Source organism: Bos indicus, chromosome 19, assembly GCF_029378745.1.
Source record: "Bos indicus isolate NIAB-ARS_2022 breed Sahiwal x Tharparkar chromosome 19, NIAB-ARS_B.indTharparkar_mat_pri_1.0, whole genome shotgun sequence".
Lineage (NCBI taxonomy): Eukaryota > Metazoa > Chordata > Mammalia > Artiodactyla > Bovidae > Bos > Bos indicus.
Window position 1 is genome coordinate 41,209,071 of NC_091778.1, and position 19,195 is coordinate 41,228,265.

At 56.6% G+C, this 19,195-nt stretch overlaps 1 protein-coding gene across 1 annotated transcript; it reads right to left on the reverse strand.

Annotated features, from left to right (window-relative positions):
- Positions 1-1,742: 1,742 nt before the first annotated feature.
- On the reverse strand, positions 1,743-6,186 carry NEUROD2 (neuronal differentiation 2). Its single transcript, XM_019980779.2, has 2 exons — positions 5,630-6,186; positions 1,743-4,496 (listed from the first exon to the last, which is right to left on the reverse strand). Exon 2 carries the CDS (start codon positions 4,489-4,491, stop codon positions 3,343-3,345), a length of 1,149 nt encoding a protein of 382 aa, XP_019836338.2. The 5' UTR covers positions 4,492-4,496; positions 5,630-6,186; the 3' UTR covers positions 1,743-3,342.
- Between the last annotated feature and the right edge of the window lie 13,009 nt (positions 6,187-19,195).

Below are 19,195 nucleotides of genomic sequence, written 5' to 3' on the forward strand. Positions count from 1 at the left end.
GACTCCTTCAGATTCGGGTCTGAGATGATCACTTTGGTCCATACTCCATGTAAGAAATGAAGGAGGTTGAAGGTGAACCGATTTCTTTCTCTCCCAAAGTAGGGGTGATTTTGAGGTCTATAAGACACCCACCCTTAGACCACTGACAGGGGTGAATCCTCAGAAAGAAAGGCCCAGTTCTAAATCTCACGCTAGAGAAGCAATCCTATGAGAATTCCAGAGAAGGAGGTGGAATTTTGAAAGGATTCCAGTGAAATTCTCCAAAAACTGCGGGAGAATTCTTTCCAGAATTCCAGCAGACTGGGCATTGGGAAGGGGCCTCACGCTGTGCGGCGCTCCCTGGGGCCAGGGAAGCTCGGCCTCACTCTGGGGCAGGACAGAGAGAGGCTGGACCGGAGTCAGCACCCGGGAGTGGACAGCTCCCGGCCGGGTCCCAGCTCCGCCTCCAGCCTTCTCCGGGTGGAGGAAGGAAGACAAGGTCTCTACTGGGTTGGTCTTTTAGGGGAGCCGCGGAGCTCAAGGTCAGAGAGTATAATCCGATGGACCCTTTCGCGCCTACTGAGTCCTTCAAGCGCCTTCCCTTTCCTCCTTTGTCAGGGTGCTTTTATTTGGGGGGTCTTGGGGCCAACCTTTAAAAGCCTCAGTGTGCCTGAATTCAAGCCCCAAACTCAACACTACAACCTCCATTTCAGCTCTAAAACGAGCAGAAGTGTTTTTGAAAAAATAATTTAAACAAGCAGAGTCAGAAACAGTCCCGTTGTGGCACTCCTAAGTGTGTTCAGGCTTTGGGACTTAGACCCCTCTCCAAATAGTCCAGTGAGCACTGGTGTCTGGATTGGAGTGGGGGATGCTGTTCTTTGCGGAGGAAGTCAGTTCAGAGCAGCGTCTGCTCCTGAGGCTCAGAGAAAGAGAACCCTGAGTTTACCTTGCCTGAGAGGAGGAAATGGCTTGGGCCGTCTGCCTGAGGGCTTCCTTCTACCCGGAGCAGCACCAGGCAAGAAGGGGGTTGTCCCCCTGTGGATCAGAAGGCTTCTCGCTGTCTGGTGAGGGGAAGCTAGTGGCTATGTCAAGCTCCACTCTATCTACCTGGTGGGCTCCTAGACTCAGGCCCCCTCACAGAACTCTGGGGGTGTTCCATTAACTTCATCAACACCTCTACAAATTTCAATATTCTTGAGGCTGAAAATGGCTGATTCCCTTGAGTCCACTGAAGTTTTAAATTTAAGACTGGAAAGACTTCTTCCATTAATATTTCATCCTCATAACCTGATACTTTTTCTATTTAAAAGCATCCCTATCTGGCTCAAATGGTTGTCTCTTGATTTCTACACACTCGTTTTGTTTGTTTGTTTGTTTTTGCAATAGTGGGCAAAGGATTGTAAAATGACTGACTGCTCTCATCTTAGTTATTTTCAGTGATGAAAAGATATTTTGTTTTCAAAAGAGGTGCGTGTGCATGTTGGGGAACCGAAGGAGTGTAATGAGATTAGCGCAATGCTTTGTGCTGGGGGCGTGTGTGAGTCTGTGTAAGGTCTGTGAGGGGCAGCAAGTGCAGCTGTTTCGGTGCCCAGTGGGTGGGTGTGAGGGGGTTTGTAGTGTGGGAATCCTACCCAGGAATTTCCAGGGTTCCTTTACCTGGCCACCACACAGTCATTGACTCTGTTTTTTTCATCACGCTGAATCCCAGCTCAATGCCCGGAATGAAACGAGGCCACCGTGAAAAACCGGTCCGGCTTTGCATCTCATTTACATAAATATTTATTAATCGTCATTAAACTGAACAGAAACACGCAATGCACTTCGGGTGTCCGACGGGAGTTTCATCTTCTCTACAGGAGGAAGGTAAAATTCCGTGTGAGTGTGTGGGTGTTTCGCCTGTGGGTTTGCATTTTTGTATCGTGTGTTTGGATATCTGATCTCCTGCCTCCGGTGGGGAGAGGTTCTCCTTTTGCCCCTTTTATTTTGGGAAACCTCCAGAAGGAGTCCTCAGCCCTCTCCCTGCCCACTTGTCAGCCAGAGCCAAGAGGATGCCTAGGACAAAAACTCCCTCTCCAGCCACCGGAAATCGCCGGGCGCCGGAGGCCCAAAGAGGCACGGTCAGGCAGAGGCGGGGCTGCCTTCAGGTCTGGGTCTCCACCCTTGTCCCGGGAAGGGATGGAGTTGCCTGAGCGGGGCTGGGGGGCGGCGAGCTCTCCTCCCTCTGCCCCCCGACGCCAGCTCTGGGCCTGCGTGTGCGTGCGGTGTGGTGTGCGTGTGTGTCTTTCATGCAAACCCTCCCTCCCCAAACCGACCCCCCAACAATTTGCCATTCCATACAAATTTGGAAACAGATTTTTAAAAAACAGCATGACGCACAACGGGGACGGGGCGGGGGAGGGCAGTGGCACTGGGGCCCCAAATCTCGGAGTCTCTGATTGTAAGAACCTGGGGAGGGGAGGGGGCAGCGCCGGCCCCCACTTCACCAAAGTGCACAGATCCGCGCTTGGGCGGCGCGGCCCGCGGGCCCGGAGGGGCATCCCGGGGCCGGGCCGGGCCGCTAGGCTCAGTCAGAACCTCCTTGCATAGATATTTGTGTCTTTTTATTATTGGTAGTAGTATTTTTTGCCTTTTATTGCTTCTAAAAGTTCTTACTGCGTTTTTTTCTAATCCGGACTCTGCGTTCGGGCTCCGTCGCCTCAGATTTTTTTTTTTTTTTTTTGTATGTATGTTTAAAAAAGGAAAAAGGGGGGAATGAACTCTAGTTACAAATTATCTTGGCCTCTCTCTTTCCTCTCAATCCACGTTCCCTCCCGCCAAAATTAAAACCACAAAACGCTGAGACTAGGGGTTGGGGATGAGGGCTTCCAGGTCCAGGCTTGGAGCCCAGACTTACGCCCTTTTCAAGAAAGAGGGGGCGCCCGGCTCCTCAGCAGCTCGGTGACTGTTTCAATAATAATAATAATAGGAGGAAAACAGTATACCACAACTCAGCTGCCCCCCTTACCAAAGCCTTTGGGCCTGTAGGGGGAAAGGGGCAGAGGAGACAGTGCAGGAATTGGGAATGGGGGAGGGGTCTCCAGAGAGTGCCCGAAGAGGGTCCCTGTAGAAGTACTCCCTGGGAAAGAGGAGGAGAGAACCCCTTGGGGAGAGAAGCCGAGTCCCCTGGGGGAAGCGAGGCCCCTAGGACGGGCACCCACAGATAAGAGGACCGCGCTGCCCAGGAGAGCGGCAGAACCGACTACCCGCTCCCCGCACCCCGCGCTGGGGTAGGTGGGGATGCCCCTGCGCTGGGTGGGTGGAGAGGTTGGGGGCAGGGATGCGGGCAAAGGCAAAAAAAAAAAAGGAAGGGGCAGGCGCGAGGTCTCAGTTATGGAAAAACGCATTGAGCTCCTCGTACATGGGGCCCCGGTCGTGGTGAAGGTGCATATCGTATGATAAGAGATTCTCCGAGTGGACGCCCCCGCGCACAGCCGACGAACCAAAGACCAGCCCGTGGCCCGTGGGCCGCGAGCCGGGCAGCGCCGAGTAGTGCATAGAGTAATGGTAGCTCTTCTCGTGGTCGGGCGACGAGTCCTGCTTGAGCGAGAAGTTGCCATTGAGGCAGAGCGGGGGGCTGAGCGGGCCCTCGTACTCGGAGCTGTTGTAGTCCGGGCTCGCGCCGCCGCCGCCCGCCGCCGCGTACAGCGTCTCATAGGCGGCGCAGTAGCCGTGGGTCCGCAGGGCGTGCGCCGCGCCGCTGCCCAGGCCGCCCGCCGCCTGGCACTGTGCGCCCGCCAGGCGCGAGCACGGGTACGGGTAGGGGTGCATGGCGAACGGACCGCCCGAGCCGTGGAAGCGGCCCGTGCCGTCGGCGCCCTGCTCGGTGAGGAAGTTGCGCGAGTTGAGCTGCAGGCAGCCGGCCACCAGGTTGGTGGTGGGCTGCGACAGGCCCTTGCACAGCGTCTGCACGTAGGACACCAGATCGGGCCGCTTGCCCGAGCGCAGGATCTCCGAGAGCGCCCAGATGTAGTTCTTGGCGAGGCGCAGCGTCTCGATCTTGGACAACTTCTGGGTCTTGGAGTAGCAGGGCACCACCTTCCGCAGGTTGTCCAGCGCGGCGTTCAGGTCGTGCATGCGGTTGCGCTCCCGCGCGTTCGCCTTCTGCCGCCGCAGCTTGGAGCGCTCCAGGCGTGCCTTGGTCATCTTGCGCTTCTTGGGCCCGCGCTTCTTGGGCCGCTCGCCCTCAGCCTCGTCCAGCCCTTCCTCTTCCTCCTCTTCCTCCTCCTCCTCGCCCCCCAGCTCGCCTTCCTCCTTGACCTCGGCCAGCGCGGCCTCCGGCACCTCGTCGGAACGGAGAGGGACGGGCTTGGCGGCCCGGGCGGGCCCCGGAGCCCCGGGCCCCGGCTGAGGCGGAGGTGGAGGTGGTGCGTCGCCCTTGTCGCTCCTCGGCTCGTCGTCGTCGCCGTCGCCCCAGCTGGCGAACTTGGGCACGTCCGAGAGGAGACCGGGCTCGCTGAACAGGCGGGTCAGCATGGTGCCTGAGGACGCCCGGCGGGCGGGAAGGGGAGACAGAGAACACAGAGTTAGGGGCGCGCTGGGTTCATGCCGCGCCCCCTCCACCCGCCTCCACCCCCGAGTCCAGTGCGGGTTCCTGCCCGGGGGGCCCTGGATGCCCACTTCCTCCGCCTGCCCCACCCCGAGCCTGCCCAGCCCTTCCCCGGCCCCGCGCCCGGGATCTCGGCCCAGGCCCTTTCCCCAGAGCTGGGCCCCAGCTCCACCCCTCGCCTGAACGAGGGGCCGCTCCCCGCGCCGGGTCATCTCCGGGTGTGGTTGGGGACGGAGCTGAGGCTTTAGGGAGCAGATCTCTTCACCGGGGGAGGCGGCACGATCGCCCGGAAAGCCTGTTCTCTCCCGGCATTGGAGGAAGGCTGGGCGGCCGCCGGTGGGGACAGCTGCCCCGCTCGGCGGCTCCGGCGGCCCGGGCCCCTCCGCCCTGCTCCCTCACCCTCCCGTGGCTCTCACCCCCACGCTCCCTAATCCAATTTGCAACTTGGCCGCGCGCCGCCCTCGGCTCGGCCCCCACCCCCGCAGCCCCAATTCCAGAGGCGGGAGGATCGTTTCCTCTAGCCCGGCGTCCCCAGCTCCCGGAGCCGGCTCGGGGCGGTGAGGACTGAGAAACCCGGGCGCGGGGAGGAGACGGAGAGAAGCGAGCCCCGTCCTTCTCCCCTGCGGTCGGGGACCCCCTTCCCCCCTTTAAACTGCCTCCCTCCCACACGTCTCTTCAGATCTCGTTGTATTTCGGGATTGATAGGAAAAAAAAAAATCCAAATTTGTTTGTTTGCTTCTCTCTCTCTCTCTTTTTCCGGTGGTAGGGAAAGGTCGAAGGTTCCTCCGGGACAACCATGGGGGGTTCCCATCTCAGGCTCTTCACGCCCCCCATGACCCTGCTTCCCCCTCCTCCCCAAGCCCAAGGCGGGCAGAGACGCCTCCCTCCGCAGCCCCCTGAGCTGCAGCCCCTTATGCGAGAGGAAACCCGGGGCTCCTCCGATGCCCACCCCATGAAGGGGCATCATCCCAGGAAGGGGGGATTTGGGGACCGTCCTGTCGGCCGAAGAAGCTGCCCACCCCCCCAACCAGCGGGTCAGATCTAGCTCCCTTTCGGACAACTTACCTCGGAGAGGAGTCAAGGGGAGAGGGGAGGGGAGGGGGGGGAGGGGGGCAAGAGAGAGAGGGGGGAGAAGAGGAATCTTCTCGCTTATTTCATTGTTCCCCCATCTTCAGGGAGCGGGGGCAGCGGCTCCTCAAGGCGGCAGGCGCCGGCGTCTTCAGAGCGCCATGCGAACCGCGGAGCGAGTGTGGCATCTCTACCAGGCGGGGTACCAGCCTCTATGCCAGGCCATATGGGCTTGGCACGTCACGGGCAGCAGCTATCACATGAGAGACGGTGATTGGCATGCGTCTGCATTGGGGGAGAGCCGGCTCCCCCGGGACCCGCCGCCATCTGTCACTCTCTACTCCAAAAAAAAAAAAAAATTAAATAAATAAAGGAAATAAATAAATATCTCTGCCGCCCTCCCGTCCCCGCCCAACGCAGGGAAAGCAGGGATTGAGAGGGAGGTAGGAGGAGTTGCCCCCCTTGGATATAGAGTCCCCCACATGGGAACAATGGGGTGGCAAGGTTGGAAATTGGGGGCTTTTGATGTTCCCAATTCTATGCTCCCTCCAGGGCCCTGCTCTGTCCATTTCTTTCCTTGCGGGCCCCCAAAGGTGGGTCAGGAACCAGAACCTAGGGTCTGGAGAGGGGACCTCTATGCTTGCCCCCACACCCCCCCCCCAGGAGGATCCCCTTGACCACAAAGGGACAGCTGAGGCCTCTTCCCTGGGTGGGCGTGGGGGGCGTCCCTGGCCTAAGCCCCATAGGTAGATGTTGGCACTGTGCCATCCCTCATCCCTGTCTGCCCCTCCCCCACCCACCCTCATGCACACACAACATATGTGGCTGAACGAAATTCAAACCAAGGGAAAGACAGAGAAAAGGAAAGACTTGCCTGGATGTCTGTGCCTCTGCATGGGCGTGTGTGTGTGTCTGTGGGGACATGTGTGTGTATCTGTGGAGTCAGCCGATGGGAAAGATTTTCTTGGGTGTTTGGGAGCACATGTAGGTTGGCATCTGGATGGAAAGCAGCCCCTGGGATAAGACTATGTACCCACTGTCTGGGGGTGGGGGAGAGGGTTGGGTCTGGATTCCTAACCCAGAAACCTCTCCCTCCTCGCCCCCCAATTCCCAGCCCCACCTACCCTCCCCCTTCGAGACAAGTAGCCTGTCCCACCAGTCTCTCTCCCGGCCTCTGACTTGGTTGTTTGAGGGAGGAGGGGGCTGGGCTGAGAATCGCCTCAAGTTCCTGGAGGAGATGCAAGCATTCCCCTCCCCCTTCAAAAAATCCTGAAAGTAGAGAAGCCAACTCCAGCAGTCCCCCAGTGACCAGGGGGAGGTAGGTCAGACAGGTGCCTTGGTGAGGAAAGTAGGAAATTCCTGTTTTATCTTACAGCTCACCCTTCAACCCTCTCCCTGGGCCAGACACAGATGCAAGGATTGAGGGAGGAAGCTTTACACACATACATACACACATACACACACACACCTGTTCCTCACTCTGTGTACAAAAAATGGATACACACCCCTACTCAGATAGAGTCATGTGTGTAAGCAGGCAGTCACAATCAGGTGTTGAGAGACCCTGTCTACACCTTTATTCAGGCTTTCCTAGTGTGTTTCAGACCCACTTTTCCTATCCCTCCCCATCCTCCAGCTTCCATATGCTAAGACAACTTCAATTATACTTGACCACACTCACTTTGATGGCAACCACGTGCCAAGCAGGGGTCTTCTTCTCAGTCTGCACAGGAACACTTTTCTCCTTCTAGGACTTCAAGAAGGGGTCTTGAGCTGGGAAGACACTGATTTGGTGTCTGGTAGAATGAATTAGGTTCTAAACAGAGGCGTACAAGGTGGCTAAGGAGGCCTTGGGAGAAGGGGGCTGCCGCTGTGTGAGGCTCAGAGGCACTTGACCAGGTACCAGAAGGCACCTCAAAGCATCCTTCTGTGAAAGTGAAAGTGTTAGTCACTCAGTTGAGTCCGACTCTTTGGATTCCTGGACTGTAGCCTGCCGGGCTCCTCTGTCCATGGGATTTCCCAGGCAAGAATACTGGAGTGGGTTGCAATTCCCTCCTCCAGGCGATCTTCCTGACCCAGGGACTGAACTCAGATCTCCTGCATTGCAGGCGGATTCTTTACTGTCTGAGCCACCAGGGAATCCAAGTGTCCTTATACTGAGGCCCATAATGGGGGACTGGCTTGCCCAGGACCAGGCAGTGGAGCACAGATCTTGATATAGAACCCAGGGACTTGACTCCCAACCCAGTGCTCCTTCCATAGTCCCATAGTCTGCCTCAGGGGGCCCCAAGGATGAGAAGCCAATGTTAAGTCTTCCTCCGTTCATACATCCTGGTCCTGGGAAGGCACATGATCTGGGGGCACTCTGGACATGGCAGAGGGGGCCAAAGGATAGACCTCAGGTGGGGCATAGATTCGGCAGTGCTGGCCAGGCCCCTGTCCACTTCTGGGCATAGCCTCAAAGGCTTTCCTGTCTCTTCACTGAGGCTGGGGGTCTTCAATCCAGACACATGGCCCTTCTTGAGTCCCCTAGTCATATGGTATTTTGATTCCATGCATATGCTTTGGGCTCTGATTCCTGGCCAACCCTACTTACCATCCTTAAAGAATGCTGAATGCCTTGAACAAGTTACATAACAGCTCTCAGTCTTGATTTCCCCATCTGTAAAATGGGGACAATTATGCTACGCTTCATAGGGCTGTTGTTAGCACGAAATAGGATAATGGGTGTATTGAGTTGAGCATGGGGCTAGCAATAGAGTGCACCTTCAGTAAATGCCAGCTCTCCTTTTCCTTAAAGCACTTTGTAAACTGTAATATGCTTTACACTAATAATTTCTTGTACATACCCCCTGATACATACATATTCAGAATGCTTTGTCTACATGGGAACTGAGTTTTTGTTGAATTAATGGGTGAATGAATGGATGAGTGCGTGAATTAGTGTTTCCTTGGGGTTGAAAGATACCCCCTGCCCTCTCCTTTGGACACTGAGGCCTGGGTTAAGCCTCACAGGCCCCTACCAGCTCTGCTTTCTACTGCAGTGGAGCCCTTTGGAGGGCTTCCATCCCTCCCCATCTCCTTTCAGGAATGGCCTCAGCCCCCTTCAGGGCCCCCCACCCCAGGAGAATGAGGCCTGAGGGGTTGGGGGACGTGCCTGGGGGTATGGGAAACTTCATGCCGCTCAGTCTGTTTGCTGCCCCTGTCTTTTCTTCCTTCAGAAAAATGGAACAAGTTTTTCTCACTCGACACATTTCAACTTTTTTTTTAGAAGATACAATAAAAAACAGGGGAAAATTGGAACAGAGGGAGGTGTGGGATGGGCCCGCCTTAGACATGAGCTTGAAAGAGGTATAAAACACACGTGTCCACATACACAGGAACAAGCATGAACAGACAGGGACGCCCGTGCTCCTCTCCGTGCACCCAGAGACGCAGAGATGCGGTGATAGAGAGACAGAAAGAGCCAGAAATGGAAGGAAGGAGATGGAAGAAGAAGGACACCCAGAGATGCCATCTGTTCCTCCCCCTGGCATTGGGGGAAGGGAGTTGGTGAGGGGCCTGGTCCCCTCTGGGTCTCTGAGAGGGAAAGCGGAAGGGTAGGCATCTCAGGCAGGCCTGGAAGATTCCCATTTCTGCTACCCACCCCCATCCAGGGAGCCTGGAGCTGAGGGTCTGAGGTTCCCATGGAGACATAGCCCCATCCCAGGGGAGGCCACTGTCTGGGCACCTAAAATGGCTGCCTCAGAGGGGTGGCGGCCATTTTGTGCAGGCGTAGGTCCTGGGTTGGGGGTGGGGGTGGGGCCTTGGGGGTGTAGAGGGGAGAGAGCCGGAGGGGATAGGTCATTCCTGAGCAGTCTAGGGATTCTTGCTCAGAGGACTGGAGAATGTTTTATAAAGCTGCTCTCATTACGCCCCCTGCTACACCAAAAAAAAAAAAAAAAAAAAACCCACATATAAATCTGTAAACCTCCATTCCATTCAGACAGCCAGAAGGACACCTAGCCAGACACTTGCCACCAACATCGCCATGCCCCAAATAAGACTGGTGGGGGCAAGTGTGCTGGGGAAGGGGACTTGATTTCCCACCAAAGGGCCAAACCGTGGGGAGCAAGTAGGTTAGCGTTCAGGTGCCCATTCCCCTCGGCCATTTCACTCCATCTCCGGGGGCCTCCCAGGCGGAGGTGGTCTGGCAGGTGAAGAGTGAGGGCTGGAGCAGCACAAGGAGGGGCAGTCTGCTGTTCTCCCCCTGGCTCTGATTTGAGGTGAAGGGCAGGAATGCGGGGATCCTCGGAGGGCCCGTGCTCCTGGCACTGAGTGTGCTGTGGGGAAGGCGGCAGGGGAGGGGGCAGGCTGGCACTGCCCACGCGGTGACTCTCCCCCTAGGTCCTGAGGCCCGAAGAGTCTGCCGCCCCCTCCCAGCCCCCTGTCCACCTCCAGTCTGACAGGACGTGGGGGAGGGGAACCTGCCGCTTCTTCCTGGCTCTGGGGTGGGCACCTGCCCCCTCCCCCCGCCCGCCGCAGTGTTCTGGGGAGCGGCGGGCACGCCAGATGGCGTGGCTGAGAATGCGGCGACGTTGCCGGGAGGTGAGGGCTGGCACGGGTGATATGCGGCTGCGTGCCTTGTGGTGCCACCGGAGAGGGGGCGGGGGAGGACCAGTGAGGTGGAGCCCCCATCCTCAGTGCTGACCTCCTGTGCTGACCTCCAGCTCACCACTAGGATTTTCTCTGACTTCCTTTGCCTGCACCCTGGGCTCCCGCGCTGGGCCCAGGCCCCACCCAAAGATAGGTGGGCACCTGCCTACAGCCCCAGCCCTGATCTGAAAGTCCTGAGTTGGACCCCTGCTGCACACCTCCCTAATCTGGGACAGAGGGCCATGAGGAGACCCACTAGCCCTCCTGCAAAGCCAGCCCCCGCAGGATTGTTCCCTTGCTCCAAAAGTACAGTGACTTGTGCCCCATAACTTTTGCCTTCTGGCTTTTGGGCCCTGTTTTGTTTTGAAAAGAGCTCCTTCCCTAATGGGCTCTAGTCTCTGAGTCTCTTTTTTCTTTAAATTCATTCTCATTCCTCACCAAGAGCGGTCCTGCTTGGACACCTCCTCCTGGGTGTCTTCCTGGATCTCCTCCTGGCAACTTCAGTACTTACCACCCACTGTTAGGACAAACCATTCACCCATGTCTCCCTGACTTGACTGTGGTGGCTACTTACCTTATATCTCAGTAGTCTGGGGCTTCACACAGGTTGTATAGAGTTGGTGTTCAATAAATGCTCCTTGTATTACTGCCTAACTGACTTAGAGGGTTTGGGGGTACTGAAGCCTTTCTCCAGAGAATCTCCTAAAGCAGTAAGTTCTAAGGTCGCAGGTCAAGCCTGGAGCCCACAGACTCCTCCTCCTGCCTTCTGCACAAATTTCAGTCTGGGGAGGAGGACTTGGGATGGGGGGGTTGGGTCACAGGTTTTCCTTTGAGTGGCTCTCAGAGAGGGGGCTCTGTGTATGGAGGCTGAGTCTGGGGGTGCTGGGCCGCCATTCCCTGGGCATGAAGCTCAGACTCAGGCCACATGAGGTCCCTCACTGCCTCCCCCTCCTGGGGGATTCCTGCCCAGCAGCAGCCCCCCTTCTTGGGCCTCATATCTCTCAGCAGGCTCAGAGGCCCTCTCCTACCCCTTGTCCTACCCCACACCTTCCTCGCATGGGGTAACGGCAACTTGCCACAGGAACGGGAGCTGAGGTCCCAGGACGCCACTGAGCTGTCCCACTCCCACTGCCGTTTCGTCTTTGCTGATGCTGCTCCCCAAAGCCACCCCTACTACCTCAACCCTCTTTTGTGGGTCTGGCTCAGCCTCTCCTCCCTGGAAAGTTCTGACTTCCCACAGGCCCTTGCTCCTCTGGCTTCCTCAGGACTGGGGGTGTTCATCCTGCCCATTCTATGGAAAAGTCAAATCTGAAGGTGGTATTCCCCTCATTGGGCACCTTCAGTGGCTCCCATCACCCCTAGGATCAGGCCTTGTTCCTTAGGGACAACTGGATCTGGTTGCTGTGCAGTTCTCTCTGTACTTTTGTCCCTGCCTTGAACTCTGCTCCTCAGCCACTCTAAGCTCCTCCAGCTTTCACCAGCCTCCTACCTGTGAGCTTGCTCAGGCTGTCCCCTCTGCCTGGAGCACCCTCCACTTTCTTCACCTTTTAAGCCTAAGCATCACCTCCTCCAGGAAGCCTCTCTGGGTTAGATGACCTCCTCTGACTCCACTAATGCCTTTTGCACACCTCTAGGGAGGCATGGGCTTCCCTGGTGGCTCAGCGGTTAAGAATATGCCTGCCAATGCAGGAGACACAGGTTCGATCCCTGGGTCCGGAAGATCCACTGGAGAAGGAAATGGAAACCCACTCCAGTATTCTTGCCTGGAGAATCCCATGGACAGAGGAGCCTGGTGGGCTACAGTCCTTGGGATGGTAAAGAGTCAGACACAACTCAGCAACTAAATGATGATGACAGGGAGGTGCAGGCCATGACCTTTGCCGCACAGGTCTCTCTCACCTGGTAGGCAGTAACTAGTAAAGGGCCTAACACCCATGATATCCTCAGTAAGTGTTTGTGGCAACAAAGTCCTGTCCCCTCGTTGCCCAGAAACTGAATGCTGGAGCCAGGGCAGGACACCGGCCCATAGGAAGCTCCTCTCCCTTTCCCCTCAGTCTCCCCCCAACACCAGCACTGACATAGAACTTCAGCCTTCCCCTCTGTAAAATGGGTGTGATCATTACAATAAGATGCCTGCTGAGCATCAAATGAACAAACAGGTGTGGAAGTGCTGCCTCAGCAACTGCCCCATCCAGGTATGGCTGGTTTGGCCTCAAGCCCCTGATAAACTGTATTTAAGAAAAAAAAAAAACAAAACTTTGTTCCTGAAGTTCTGTTCATCAGCACATCTTTGTTCTGCTTTCCTTGTCACTTTTCCATGTGAGCAGTTGTGATGTCCTGCCCCTGCCCCTGCCCCTCCACGGGTCTGGCCTGCAGAGGAAGGCAGTCAGACGAAGAGGGAGCTCAAGGTAGTCAAAAGAGCACCAGACTTAGCAGGGTCTCAGCCTTGATCAAATCATGTAACCCTCTGCTTCCTCATCTGTGAAATGGGAATCGTGCCACGTGCCCACCTGCTGCCTCTCTCTGCACTGATGGGGGGTGGTTAAGTCCTGACTGACAGCAGATGGAGGGCACCCAATGCGGCAGTGCAGGGCAGTGGGAAGAGCACAGGACAGTGTGCGTCCCAGGCTCTCTTTCCTCCAGGCGGGCTCTGCTATGAACTTGCCCATGACTTGGGCATGTCCTGATTTCCTCCCCTGGACATCAGAACCACCCGGGAGCTGGGTTGGGGACTCCTGGGAGCTGGGCACTGGAAAGTTCTCAGATGCCTGAGCCAAGCATTGGTGCATGGTGGCACCTGAGGCTGGCAGTGGGCACAGATGACCCACAGCTGCAGTGGTGCTGGTGCTCCCAGAAGGGCAGCCTCAAAAAGCCATGCACGGAGGGTGCACATAGACAGCAGGGCCAGCAGGGCAGGAGGTCATAATTTAACCTCCTGGTTTAGTCCCTGGGAAACTGGAGCCCAGGACAGTGTGAATGCGACTTAGCTGTTACTTCCTTAGTTCAGTACCCTGAAGGGTTAGGGGGCATGGGGAAAGAAGGGAACAGTTGAGGGATAGGAGCCTCATGGCCCAATGCCCCACCTTACAGATAAAAAAAACACCACATCCCAGAGAGGGGACGCAACCTGCCTGGTGTCACAGAAGTGGGGACCTGATTACCTCTTGCGGGTCCTCCTGTCCCTCGGGCTTCAGAGCTCTCTGTAATAATGAAATATTTCATAATCCATTATAATGAGATGACAGCGGTAGAGTTATCGGTGCTGGGCCCTGGCTTCACTCACACACAATCTTATTTCATTCTCACCATGACCTCAGATGTGGGATGACAGTTAACTCCACTTGAAGATAAGACGCTGAAGCACAGAGAGGTTAAGGCTGCTGTGCCAAAGTCACATAGCTAGTAAGTGGCAGAGCCCAGATTGGAACCAAGCTCTGTCTGACTGAGTCCGGCCGCTTACTCACTTTTACATACGGTGTTCCTTTCTCTGAAACCCAGGTTATCTCTACACTGTGGGACCAGTGGGCTCTCCAGGTGGCACTAGTGGTAAAGAACCTGCCTGCCACTGCAGGAGACATGAGACGAGACCCCCTGGAGGAGGCCACGGAAACCCACTCCAGTATCCTTGCCTGGAGAATCCCATGGACAGAGGAGCCTGGAGGGGTACAGTTCATAGGGTCGCCGCAAAGTCAGGCACGACTGAAGTGACTTAGCACATGGAACCAGTAGACTCTACAGCAGAGAGGGAAAGGAGGGTGCCCTTGGAAGATACAGTGCCAAGGGTGTGCCTTTTGTCCAGGCCCCCACATAATGGGAGCCAGTATCCCTGCCTGGGTCTCTGCAGTTCTATTCATGGGTAGGTGGTGGTGGTGGTTGGGGGTGGGGGGGGGCTCCCTCTGAACAGTGAAAGATGCAGTCACATCAAACATGGGGTTTATCCATCCAGTATCCCTGTGCCTTCAGCTCCTTTAGGAGGTGCCCTCCTCACCTTTGCAGGTTTGGTGAGATGCTTCCTTCACCAGGAAGCCCTCCCTGATGCCCCCTGGGGAAATGTCAGTTCTTTCCTCTGGCCTTAGCTCCAACCTGAGCACTTGGGATGGACAGACCAGCTGGAACCCCAAGTTTACAGCTTGATCACTAGCCACCTGCCAGGTCATTCTGTTTTTCCCTCTGTAAAATGGGAATAAGGAGCCCTGCCGCACAGAATCTTTGTGAGGACTGGAAGCGAAGTGGTGTCTTATGAGGAAGCTCCTGGTACTCCTCCTTGTCCTTCTCACTCCAGCTTTCTCCCGGATCTCTCCTCATCACCCGCTCCGCGTGCCCAGCAGAGGACCTGGAGCGCCCCGGCCGCCGGTTCCCGGCTCGCAGCCTGCCCTACCGCCGCCGGGCTCCCTCGGCACGCGCCCCGAGCCCTGTGGGGCCGCGTCACCTCCTGGGAGGCCCCGGCACGCGCCCTCTCGCCTCGAGCCCGGCTCCGGCCGCCAGTCGTCTCCGGGAAAGGGGTCAGACGGGCAGCTGGGAGGTGGGGTGGGCGGAGGCGGCAGCGGGCGGCTGCGGGAAGAGGACGCTGCCCCTTTAAGGTGCCACCGCCGCGTGGCAGGGAAACAGCTTGTGCCAGCCCCATTCCGCCCGGCTCCGCTCGCAACAAGAAACACAATGCATAACAATCAGGCGCGCGCTTGGAGCCGTGCCACGCGGCGGGGGCGGGGCGGGGCCGCGGGCGGGGCGGGGGGCGCCCAGGTCGCGACCCTCGACCGGCGTCCGGTGGCCGCGGGCGGGCCGGGACCCCGCGCTGCCCCGCGCGGCCGCTCCGCGCCCCGAGAGGTGGCCCGGCGCCCCGGCGTCCCCCCGCCTCGCCCCGCTCGCCTCCCTCTCCCTCCCCGCCTTCGCGCTCCCTACAAAGTTCATTCCCACTAACTCTTTTCCAGGCCACTTCCCCCTCACATCTGACAATCCGGGGCCCCTCATTCTCCCAGTAATCACTCCACTGCACTAATTGCACATGCAAATATGCAAATGCGTATTAATTAATTACTATACTAATTAGTTCTGTGGTATTTGCGAGTAATAAATCATTGGATGGGAGCGAGGAAGCTGGAGACCTGGCCCATTTTCATTCTGCATAAAATTTTAATGGTCTCTCTGGCTGATCCGGGACGGCAGCGCGCGGAGAGGCTCTTAAAGGGCCAGTGGCGGCGAGAAGGGGCACGGGGCACGGAGCGCGGGGCGACCCCGGCCCTGGGCAGTTCCGCAGGTGCAGCCCTGCGCCCTGCGGAGCCGGTCCCCGGCACCGGGGTGGCTTTTCTCCTCCCCTCCCGGCTAAGGGTACTCCTGGGTGCTTTCTAAGGAGAGAATCCGGGCGAGAAGGAGGAGGAGGAGGAGGCTGAGCTTGGCTGCTTTAAGAAAGGAAAGAGGGCAAGGAGCTGTGAGAGGCCAATGCCAAGGCCTTTGGGGCCCCAGGAAAACAGAAATGAAGACTCCATCTCCAGGATGGCCGAATAAACTAAGGCACCGGGCAGGCCAAGCCAAGCTCTCACCCCAGCGGATCCCCAGGGGGAGAAAGCCTCTAGGTTGTCTTGGGTGCCCTAATCTTGTTTCGTCCTCTGATGGGGGCCACCAAGGCTGGGGGTACCTCCAACTTTTCCTTTCCACACGATCAAGCTGCTGCCCCACCCCCATGGGCACCAGCTGGCACCCTGGCAGAGCAGTCCTAGGCTTGAGTGGGCCCCTGGGACCCTTCTTTTTTTCTGGGAGGTAGTCAGGACCTCAGCACAGGGAGGGGGCTGGCGGCTTCATAGGACCATTGACTCAGGGAGGCAGACGGTTGTGCCTCCTGATTGAGCCCAAGCCAGGGTCTAGGGGGAGGTCAGAGGTGGGAACATTGAGGAAGTGGAGGCTTTGGGCCTGTCCTGAGCCGGGATCCCCAATACCAGAGTCTCTAGTCCAGTTCTACTCACCCTCCAACCTTCTGCATCGGCAAGCCCCTGGTGGGGCAAGGCTAAAAGAATCAGTGCTCTAGTGGGGCCCGTAACAGTGACAGCAGCTCACCATACTGTTAATCTGGGGGCACATTTACTCAGCTGGAGACCTGTTCTGAGAATTCGAGGTGGCCCACAACGCCCCAGTGACATAGTTTCTACCACACGCCCTTTCATGGATGGAGAAACACAAACGCAGGCACGAGACAGTTAAGCAATCTGCCCAAGGTCACTCAGCTGCGAGGAGTGGAGTGGGGCTTGACAGTCCAGTTCTGACACCCAGGTTCTTTTTGCCACCCTTTGCCACCTCTCTCTCCACCATCATGTCCTCAGCACCTGCAGAGAGCCAGGCCCCGTGGTAAGGGTAAGAACTTCATGGGTGGTGTCTCATGCAACCTAAGAGGGAGGGACTGGGATTCTCCCCAGTCTAGAGCTGGGGAACCCAAGGCTCAGAGAGGGTGACTAAGTTGCTCTGGGTGTACAGGGGGGATGTAGTCAGCCAGGCTCACACCGGCCACTAGCCGCAGAGGCCAGCAGGTCTCTGGGGGTGGGGCAGGAAAGGGCCTGACAGGTTCTACAACAAGAGAAGAAATGTAAGGGATTTCAGCTAGACAGACTGTGGGGACAACTTGTTTTTTTTTTTTAATATAAATTTATTTTAATTAGAGGCTAATTACTTTACAATATTGTATTGGTTTTGCCATACATCAATATGAATCCGCCACGGGTGTACACATGTTCCCCATCCTGAACCCCCCTCCCACCTCCCTCCCCATCCCAACCCTCTGGATCATCCCAGTGCACCAGCCCCGAGCATCCTGTATCATGCATCGAAACCGGACTGGCGATTCGTTTCTTCGACAACTTGCTTTTTGAGAGGTGGGGGCTCCAGGAGTAGGGTGGGGTGGAAGCTCTTGCTTCTTTCCCAAGAAGCAGACTGGGGAAAGACCATGGCTACCTGAGTCAGGAGGAGGTGGGGATAGAGGAATGTGAGGGAACAGAAGGGCCCAGAATGAGAGAGCGCAGTCAGAACCATAGAACTCAGAAATCCTGGTTAGTTTTCTTAATTTTGTCCCCAGACTGCCTATCTGCCCCGACCCCTGGAAATCCCCTGAGCACCCCACCCCCAAGATTTGCTATTTGTGGGCAGCTGGGAGATCCAGTCTCTGCTCTCATCTCAGCAGAAGGATGAGAAAGTTAAGCACCTACTATGTGCCAGGAACTTTGTATGCCTCTAATTTTCACAACTGTTGTGTAATTATTATCCCTGTTTTATAAATGGAGACACGGAGGAAGGAAGGAGAAGCTCTTTGCCCAAAGTCACACAGCTAGTAGGTGGGAGACAGGGATTTGAACTCCCAATCTGATGTGCTTTACTACACAATTCCCCATTTCCATCTGAGCTCCTTGTATCTACAGGGGCATGGCTGGATTGACCCTTTTGCCTGGCAGAGTCAGTAGCAGAATACAGTAGCAGCAGGCATTTCACCTGGAACTTGCAGATAAAAATAACATGTCTCCTGTCTGCCATTCACAAGATCCCCCACCCCACCCCGTGTGGATTTTCATGGTGCCTTTTATATGCTAGTGGAAATTGGGCAAAGTGTAAATTCTAAAGGCCCAGATCCCTCCCCTCATTATCCTGGGACTGAGTGTGTGTGGGCATCTCCCCAGAACAGGGAGCTCTCCCAGCATTCCTTGCCCCCCACCATTTCCCCCCTTGAGAGAACAGCAGGGTCAGTGAGTCTGTTAGCATCTGTCAGGGAGACCACCCTGATTTGGGAACTGGGATTCCAGTGCACTCAGGGATGAGTCCAGGGTCCCTTCACCTCCCAGGTGCTCAGGGAACTTCTCTAGGGAATAGGGACCTGCATCTTCCCAAGAACTAAGAAACTTTGGACACCTACCCTCTGGAACAGGCAGTCGTGGGCTGGGGGTTAGAGGGTGTTGGAATGGCCTTTGGGCTGCAGAAAAATCCTCCTCCCCTCTCCCCTCCACTGAAGCCCAGAGAAGCTGGGGTTTCATCGGGGTTTTCCCCACACATGCCCAGTTCCTGGGAGATTGGGGGCAAGTTAGGGAGTTGGGGGAAGGAGGCAGGAGGGGCAGGCTGGCGGCTCTGAGCTTCTCCATGCAGCCCTCGGGGCCGGGTGCCTGGGCAGGAGGGGGGGCAGAGCAGCTGCTGGCGATTTATTAAGCAGTCACGGAAAAATTGGTTTATAAATTAACAGCTGTTTTAACTTTAGGGCCTCTTCTTCAGGGAATGGAAGCAGCCGACTGGACCGGGATTGGAGTGTGTGTGAGGCTGGTGGAGGGGGTGGGAGGCGGCAGGCTCCGGCAGCTGGCGTTCTTTGGGGGCAGCCTCAGCTGGCACCTCGGGGGGCACCAGGCAGTGGCCAGAGCAGGGGGTCTCCAGGTGCCCGGGCCGAGGCTGCCCCCGCTGTGGGCTGTAGGCTTGCTCGTTCTTCTCGTCAGCATCCCACCTGGGGGCGCCAGAGGGCATAGATACCGCTGTACTCATATCTGCCACCAGAGGGCAGCCTCCACACATTGATTTTTGCTTCCCACCCAGATCTGTCCAATCTGGGCTGAGAGAGAGAGAAACTGGGACCAATGTTGAGCAAGAGAGAAGCCCAGTTCAGTGCATGCAAGAATTCTACTCGCCCACCCTGAATGTATTAAAGACAGCAGTTAAGAGTGGGAATTCTGGAGTCAGATGGTCTGCCTTTGAACCCAAGCTGTGGGCAGAAGTTCTGAGCCTCATTTCCCTCATCTGTAAAATGGAGTGAATCTACTGAGGTTGAATGAGCTAATGCATATAAAAGGTCTAGCCCAGTGGCCACTACCGAGTAATGCTCTCTATATGCCATGCGTTGCCAATTAATCTATTGATTCATTCCTCAAGCCATTGCCTCTAAAGCATTTAGTGCTACTGTATTCTGGGCATTATAGC

Excerpts from the sequence above, each read along its gene's own strand:
- NEUROD2 (XM_019980779.2), bottom strand. The coding sequence starts at position 4,491 with ATGCTGACCCGCCTGTTCAGCGAGCCCGGTCTCCTCTCGGACGTGCCC.